Source organism: Glycine max, chromosome 4, assembly GCF_000004515.6.
Source record: "Glycine max cultivar Williams 82 chromosome 4, Glycine_max_v4.0, whole genome shotgun sequence".
Lineage (NCBI taxonomy): Eukaryota > Viridiplantae > Streptophyta > Magnoliopsida > Fabales > Fabaceae > Glycine > Glycine max.
In genome coordinates this window covers 49,433,512-49,441,776 of record NC_016091.4, presented here as the reverse complement: position 1 = coordinate 49,441,776, position 8,265 = coordinate 49,433,512, and the positions used below count along the sequence as shown (strand labels likewise).

The 8,265-nt window shown below is 34.7% G+C and overlaps 1 protein-coding gene across 1 annotated transcript; it reads right to left on the bottom strand.

The window, feature by feature from the left end:
- Positions 1-1,638: 1,638 nt before the first annotated feature.
- On the bottom strand, positions 1,639-7,052 carry LOC100818585 (uncharacterized). The gene is made up of 3 exons (XM_003523333.5): positions 6,879-7,052; positions 6,595-6,762; positions 1,639-4,313 (listed from the first exon to the last, which is right to left on the bottom strand). Exon 3 carries the CDS (start codon positions 4,186-4,188, stop codon positions 2,110-2,112), a length of 2,079 nt encoding a protein of 692 aa, XP_003523381.2. The 5' UTR covers positions 4,189-4,313; positions 6,595-6,762; positions 6,879-7,052; the 3' UTR covers positions 1,639-2,109.
- Between the last annotated feature and the right edge of the window lie 1,213 nt (positions 7,053-8,265).

Sequence of the window (8,265 nt, the reverse complement as noted above, 5' to 3'; positions counted from 1 at the left end):
GTGGATGTTTAGTCAATTTTTAAGTTAGTGTCCACTTTTGTGTTATATATTATTAGTATCTTTTGTGAACAAATACTATTTTATATGTTATATATTGATAATTATTATAAATGTTCAATTGTTTGCATTTTGTTAATTTTATGTGAAAGATTGAATATGATAACAGCAAAAGGCAAATGGGTAACATGCCCAATATGATGTAGAAAACAAAAACTTATGTCAATGATATGTAATTCCAGCCAAAAGGATACTCCTTGCTTTTTAGCAAACCTATAACAAACTTCAAATGTTTTTATCAATCCTTTTATTGTCTTTTTGTCCTTTCTGTTGTTGGCTGTGATTGGAAATACCATAAAAAGGAAATAACAGAGAAATGACATAGCAATAAGAATTTCATTAAAAATTCTTTTAGTATGTTTTTAGCATAAGAAATTTTTTAACTTTCTCTATCAGAATATGTTGCCAAAATGATGACAGTAATACATATTTTTTATTTAAAGACAAAAGCATTTGTATACACAACCATATACATGATACTACAGACATACATTCTAAAAAAGTATCAACTAATTGACATTATGATATTTTGTACAATTTTTAATACTACACACATGCTAATACAAGTATTATGGCATTTGGCTTTCCTGAGATTTGCAAACTCCACATTCTCCTTCAACCTCCTTAAACTTCCAATTAATTCTTCAACGGAATTAAGGTTAATATAATTTGAGACTTCCAATTATGTGAAGTGTAGGTAGCAAAACAATTAAATTTACTTCTAATTTCATTATCTACTTCTAATTCTATAAAATTAAAAATAATAGATATAAAATATAATGATTTACAGAAAACAAAGAACACACTTAAATATTGGAAAGTTTAATCAGTTTGTTCGTGCATTACACGGGCTGTGATACCAATATATATATATGACAATGTCTGGCGGAGATCAAAAAGATAAATGATCTTTGGTGGACCACATTTAAGAAGCGTTGAATTAATGTCGCCCTTTTGTTAATATAGTACGCCCTTCACACATAATTCCTTCTTCCTTGGATGTTCTTCCTCTGTCTCAGGCACCTCCTCACTTCCCAACATCACTGGCCTGGTCATTCTCTCTGTCCACACTCCCGACTTCCTTTCCTTCCTTGACGGCTTCCTCCAATAGGCCCACTTATGGAAATTTGTGTCAACAAACCCTCCGCTCTCTTCAATGGATTCCATGACTCCAAAGGAGTGCAACAATCAAAGCCACCGTAGAACTCCCTCCGGTGTCGAGTCTACCTGCAGCAGTAAGGATTGATTGAGAAAGGAATAGAATTTTTGTGTTTAATTGTAAATGAGTGATTTTTTATTCTTCTATCTAACAATTTTGTTTTTATTGTACTTTAAATTTTAGACGCCCAATGTCTTGTTTTTTCTCGACACTTATTACCTCTCCTACGAAAATTATATACACGAGTAACGTACTGAGTAAAAATAAAACAGTTCCCCGGAGATCTTGTAAGAACAAGCGGCAGTAAAAAAAAATGTAAGAACAAGGGTATCTGAAAGTAATCTTAATCTGTGAGTTACAATTAAAAAATAACGCAGCTTTAGACAAATAATAGCAGCCTTGCATTGGGTATGACACTACAATTAGCAAATGAATCGGATGTAATTATAACTCATGAGTTTATAACACAAGGCAGAATATGCACGCCCATAAACTGGAAGAGTAAAGCACCAGGCATGGACGACATGAAATGCCAGAACTATAAGTCTATTCATCTTGCTTGCAGAACGATGAATGATAACTGCCACGGGTCTAAGAATAACATATCTGAAAATTATACAACAAAAACCGAAAAGCTGTGGATCCCTTCGATCCATTTATAACACCAAAAGGGCACTATAGAATATCTTTGCCAGGCTAAGAAAATGAAAGAGTCGTGAAAGAGTGTATTTTTCATTATCTTCATTTTGATTTCTCAAGCCTATTGCATCCTTTGCACCGTCATCTATCATTCTTTATCTGTTTACTATCCTCGTTTAACATTTCTGCTCTACAAGGTTTTGAAGCATTCTCTCTCCCAGTCCACAGCAGGTGAACCGGCCTTCATTTCTTCATCAGGCTTCCAAAGCATTTTTCGATGTCTCATTAGCTTCTGTTATTATCTGGAGGAGGTCTAAAGGAGTAGCGGCTGGATCCAACTCTCGACAATCCTTTGGAGCATTATCAGCTTCTTGGCCAGTAAGCAAGTAATTCGGAACCTGATGAGAGAATTGAAACATTTCCTCTTTAGGAATCATCCTCTCCCGATCACGGTCCATGTGCCTTTGAAACACAGTCCTAAAACCAGCAACCTTAACAAGGGGGGTAACTAATATGCCTTGTTCTTCATTGAAATCTTCAAGAACCTCCACCATATCATACTTGTGTATCACTTCATCTGGGGTATGTTCATTCCAATCACGAGACCAGTTTCTGTAAAGAGCCCAGACCTCCCCCTTCCCAGGAAAGATTCGAACAACACCTCTTGTGCCTTTTGTCCACCTAACCTTGTGAGAGAATGAATTTAATGATTCAGTTATTTCATGCTTGCCAGTTCTGAAATCCCCACAAGTTTTATAAAAACCAGAACCTACCCAATCTATTGGGCCCAATTCACTGTTGCTTCGAGAGTTAAGCCAACTGATCCGCATTTTAAATGGCTTCATGGAGATCACCTTGTGAATTCTAGCATAATAACGAGGCATTCCATCATCATCATCATAAGCAGCCCAGACCTGGTCCTCCGCAAAGGAATTTTCATCTCTATCCAAGTCAAAATTATGAAAATCAGGGTCTGGAACAGTGATTGTAACGTAAGCTTGGTTCTTCTTAACTGTATCATCAGATCTGACAGGGAAAGAATCAATGTCCAGATGCCTGTTACCATTAACAGCAGTCTCTCTCAGCTTCTCTGAACCAGTTGTTTTGCCATTAAATGTGCTTTTCTGTCTCTTATTCTCTTTATCCTTGTTAATCTTAGCTTCAGCCATTGATTTCCATTCTTGAAGTTTCTTACGAATTTCAATGCGCGACTTATCCATCAACATGTTTCGTATTTCAAACATTGACAATTCTCTTGTGCTGTAATGCTTGCCAGGAAGACCTGAAAAACCATAATTCCTTTCTGTTTCCAAGTTAACCTTTCCTGGTTCAGAGAAGGTGCCCAAACCAGCCGCTCCATCTCTTGTAGCCATATGATTTGCCATGTATCCTTGATAACCATTAATGCGAATATCATCTGTCTTCCTTTTTTTCATAGGTTTGTGAAAAGAACCCTCCCTCCTTACTTTCTCACTTGCCTGCTGCACAACACTTGCAGCTTGAGCTGCAACAGATGTTGATCCATCTGTGCTACCAAAACCAGCCATTCTAGAGTGAGAACCCCACTGAAAATTTGTATTATTACTTCCAGCATGGTGTTGAGAATTCTGATGCCGTTGATGAGAAGACCAATTTGGTGGCTTAAAAACATTTGGTGGTGGACCCCTCTCTACAGCGACAAAAGCTTCATTACAGTTTGGACATAAAAGGGTGTGATTCAAATAAACCCTGAGATATTCATAATGTGTCCTGCACCTATTACAGATAGTCCAAAAGGTTTCAGCCTTTTTAACCGGAGCTGAAGGTGCCCGACCACTATTATTTCCAGTCCTGACATTTGAATTAACATTCTTCTTTAGATTATAATAACCATTTGAACTGGGTGCTTCTGGTTGAGATCCAACATGGTTGGGAGTATTATGTTGGAATCCTTTCAAACTCCTCTTCTGGTTATATTCTAGTCTCTTGGTCTTATCTGATAACAAACTCCATGCCTCTGAAACCAGCTTAAATGCACCCTCTGCACCCAAAGACTTGTTTTTGTCAGGGTGAAGGGTGAGAGCCAGCTTCCTGTATTGCTTTCTGACAGTCTCCTCATCAGCAAAGGGGCTCACTCCAAGTATACCATACCAATCCATTTCTCCGCTTACTTTATTCTCAGCGGATGTATAAATATCAATTGTTGTCAAAAGCTGGGTAATATCCTCCAACTCAGGATACAGATTTTGAGCCTTGAGAGCAAACTTCTTTGCACCAACATATTCCCTTTCTGAAAATTTCCTCTCTGCTATTTCTTTGGCCCTAACTGCCTCATCTTTGTTGCACTCCATCATTTTACAGTAGTCTTAAATATTGGTAAGTTACTTCCTCGGCCAGTTAAAAAGGCAGAGAATTTAACCACAACTACTGGATTTTATACCAGGCCTCCTTTGTTTGAGGAAACCCCTCAACCTTGTACCTGAACCAATGGAGAAAGAAATTGAGTCACACTCCCTAAATTTCTCAAGATTTTGGTGTGTGGAGCAACAGTTACAAGTAAAACAAACGTTTCAAAGTATGGATCACAAATAGATATTCAAAACTATTAATGACAAAAGCTGTAGTTTATGACACTGTGTGAGCACTTCATAAAGAATTTTCATTTTCAATATGTGGAGTCACTTGCATTGCACTGTCATAGGAAACCTCTACCATCATCTGTATGGAACAACATACGTTATGTGTGTGTCATTGTTGTCTAGGGAAAAAATTGAAAGATTATATTATAAATTCAAATAAAGAAAAATGAGAAGAAATGATAAGACATGTGTCCCTTGCATGTAACCTTAAATCCTACTGTTCACAGGTATGGAAATGTTCACTAACCAGGCATAGTGACTATACATGTCAATATTACAGTGCAATTTGATGTAAACAAGATATGTGGGAGTAACATTACCAATGTCAGGATTTGTTTTCTATCAGGCAATCCTGGATCCTTAACTATAATTTAGGTTGGAACTTATGTAGAAACTAGAACGAAAGTGGATAATTGCCATTTTTCCTCATTTGCAACATTAAGCCAGCATATCAATGTATAGCACTTACATAGAACAGACTTATATAGTTATAAAGCCCAATTAAATCACCAAGAACCCTTTTTAAAGAGCAGAAAAGGTAATGCGTTAACATGAACGAATGGTTAATTGTTTATTTGTTTATGACATGTTGCTTTTCAATTAGCTTCCCTTGATAGCAGCACAAAGGTGTGAGCAACTCAATATTTTCTCATAAAAAGTATTGCAGATATGAGATATCATCTCAGAAGGCACAAGGCAAGTGAAGTCACTTTTAATTAAACTTCTAGGATAAGGTCAATGGTTAAGTTTCCTTTCCAATGCTATAGTTATTCCAAAAGTCAAAATATTTATAAGCATGTTCCACTTACAACTTACAAGAGTTCTGTATTTTATTGGAAAGAGAAACGGGGAATGCGGTACAATGTTTAGCAGTGTTTACTGTTTAGCAATGTTTAGCCTTATACAGGCTGGATGGTTAGAAAGAATAAAGGTATCAGAGGTTGTTTGTGATCGCAAAATACTAAGTTCAAAGGAAAGTTTTTCCGTACTGTTATACATCTGGCTATACTCTGGTAGTGACCGTTGCACTTAATAGAGACAAGAGAGAAGTAACAATAACAGAAAGAGAATGTTAAGATAGATGTGTGACCAAACAAGAAAGTATAGGATATGAAATGATTGTATACGAAGACATATTGGTGTGGCATCGACTGAGGAAAATATGACAGAAAATCATCATAAAGGTAGTTTGGCCACATACAAAGGTCACTGGAAATGAGGAGAGTAAATTGCATGATTTATAATCGCGTGAAATAGGGAAGAGGGAGACCGAGAAGGACAATGGAAGAAGCTGATAAAAGAAATCTCATGGCGAATTATATATCTAAGGATTACGACTTTAACCAAGCCCAATGATGTCATGTGATTAATGTAGCTGATTTCACCTAATGGGATAAGGCCTTTGTCGTCATATAACAATAAAACAACCAACATATACAAGAATCTCCAACTCAAATACTTCCAAAGAACCCATCCATGTTATCAAAATAAATTTACAAAATTCCATTCTTGTTCATGCTAAGTTGCTCACTACACTGAAAGTTAGACTAAGTTCAACACACTGATAAGCATGTGTTAGATTCTAATATATTATGATAGTCTAGATATTTTTTTTGGGTTATCAAAGAAACTGCAAACCACCACAAATCATATAAAATATTACTTGTTAGTCGTTAACCAAACCAAAAATGTAACTACCAGCACCCTTTCCAGTCCCGTAACCACAAGAACAAGGACAATGTCTTCCAGTAAGCAATTATTCATTTGTAAACTCAACTCAATATAACAAATAACTATTAATTGCTTTTTTCTTTGCCCAGTTTCCCCCTTTGGATATAGATACAGCAGTAATACCAAGCATGAACCAATCATAAATCAAAAGTATCAACTCCGAAAAATAATAATAATTAAAACAATAAAAATAAATTTCGAACCATCGACGCCATCCCAAAATCCACGGAGTAATAATTAAATGAATAGGCGAAATCCACGCAACGTAGCAAAATTCAGAAAACCAGCTGACACAATAATACCTCGCAACCGAAGCTTAACAAAAGTAAATAAAAACAAGTAAAGTAAAAATGTTAAGACAAAGGCATAGCGAAATGTTCGGACACGAACCTCTTTTTGTTTTTGTTCAGAAACCGAAATTCGAAGTCAACAGAATCCCGCCACGGATCTACAGGGGCAGCGGATTTCAAATTAACTAGCAACGGTCGAAATTGAGGGATAGTGGAAACTTGCAAATTGAGCTGGAAACCCTAGCTGGAAGCTGAGCGAGTTGCGAATCTAATGAAGAAGAAGTAAAAAGCAAAGCAGAAAGAGAGAGAGAGAGAGAGATAAGCGGTGTATCTAGTATTGTGCAGTGAAGATGAGGAGGAGTGAGAAGTGAAGGTGAAAATTACCTGATTGGAGAAAAGGGTGTGAGTGACTTTGAGGAATTTGAATTGAATCTGAGAAGACGTTCTTCTCACCATGTACAATGACCCATCTGTCAAAGCCCTCAACAACTGTGATGTCAAGAATCTAATTTGCCCCCAATTTACTACTGAAAAATGGAAAACCCGTGTTGAGCTGGTTATTACTTTTTTCTTCTTCTTTTATTCTTGATCCATGTATACTTTTTATAATGGTGTGGGACCCAAATAACTTAACCAGGGTTAACTTTTAACTCATGGAGTTAGGAATTGGTTTGCAACTTAGGCAAAGAGAATTTTAAATTGTTCTTTTTTGTGAATATCCGGTATGTTTTTGGTGAGTGTGTGAATATTTGGTAACACTCCATTACAAATTTACCTATTTAGTAAAAAAAATTGTTAAAAATTTCAACCTAATTAGAATGTAGTTAAAATATATTAATAGTAAAGTCTTTTATAGTATTTACCTAATAATGAATTAAAATATAAAAAAAATTCAAATCTACAGTGATTACTTAAAAAATAATCGAGAAATTAGTTTGTACACTGAAAGTGTATAAGAAAACATCGAATTCTACAAAGATTACTTAAAAAATAAATGAGAAATTAGTCTGTACAGTGAGAATGTTAGGTTTTATATTACTATTTAACTATATTAAAAATCTGCCAACCACAATTACTGCTTGGTTTGGTTAATAGTGTATTCTTTTTTATATTAACAGTTAATAGAAATTAAATTAAAAAATAATGTTTAGGTTATTTTTTTAACTATTTTTTTCATGAAACCCATTTATTTTTGGATCGTGAATCAAGAATTAATCTTTTAAAATATTAAGATTCATTTAAAGGTTTAATATCTCCTAATAAATATATAAGTGAAGTATAGTTTCCAAAAATTTAATCTGTCTCAGGTTACTTGACATCATTAAGATTATTAGATTTAAAGTATTATCGACTTTGATATTCAATGAGTCATTATAATTTTATTCTTAAAAGATTTCTCTATAGAGTAAGAGATGAAAGTATTTAAAAACTATTCATCCTCAACAATGTAGAACTTTTTTGGAAGCATTCATTTATAAATTGTCACTACTTAACTTATTATTGTTATAAGTTTATTGCTTTGTTGAATATATAATATATAATACAAACATTTCTTATTAATTTAAAGCTTTACCGATTTTGATTTATTATGATGTTAACTTATTTTATAAGTCTGGTAAAAAAAATACTTTATTTTTGACGGAAATCAGGTTATATCATTTTATTATTGATAGCTTCTAAAATAGAATAGGAAATATGGTTAAAACAGGTAGGACTAACATAAACAATATAGCAGCCTTAGCTAAGCTATGAGCAGCTATATTAACTTGTC

Bases quoted from the DNA above. Each gene is read 5' to 3' on its own strand.
- LOC100818585 (XM_003523333.5), bottom strand. From the start codon at position 4,188: ATGATGGAGTGCAACAAAGATGAGGCAGTTAGGGCCAAAGAAATAGCA.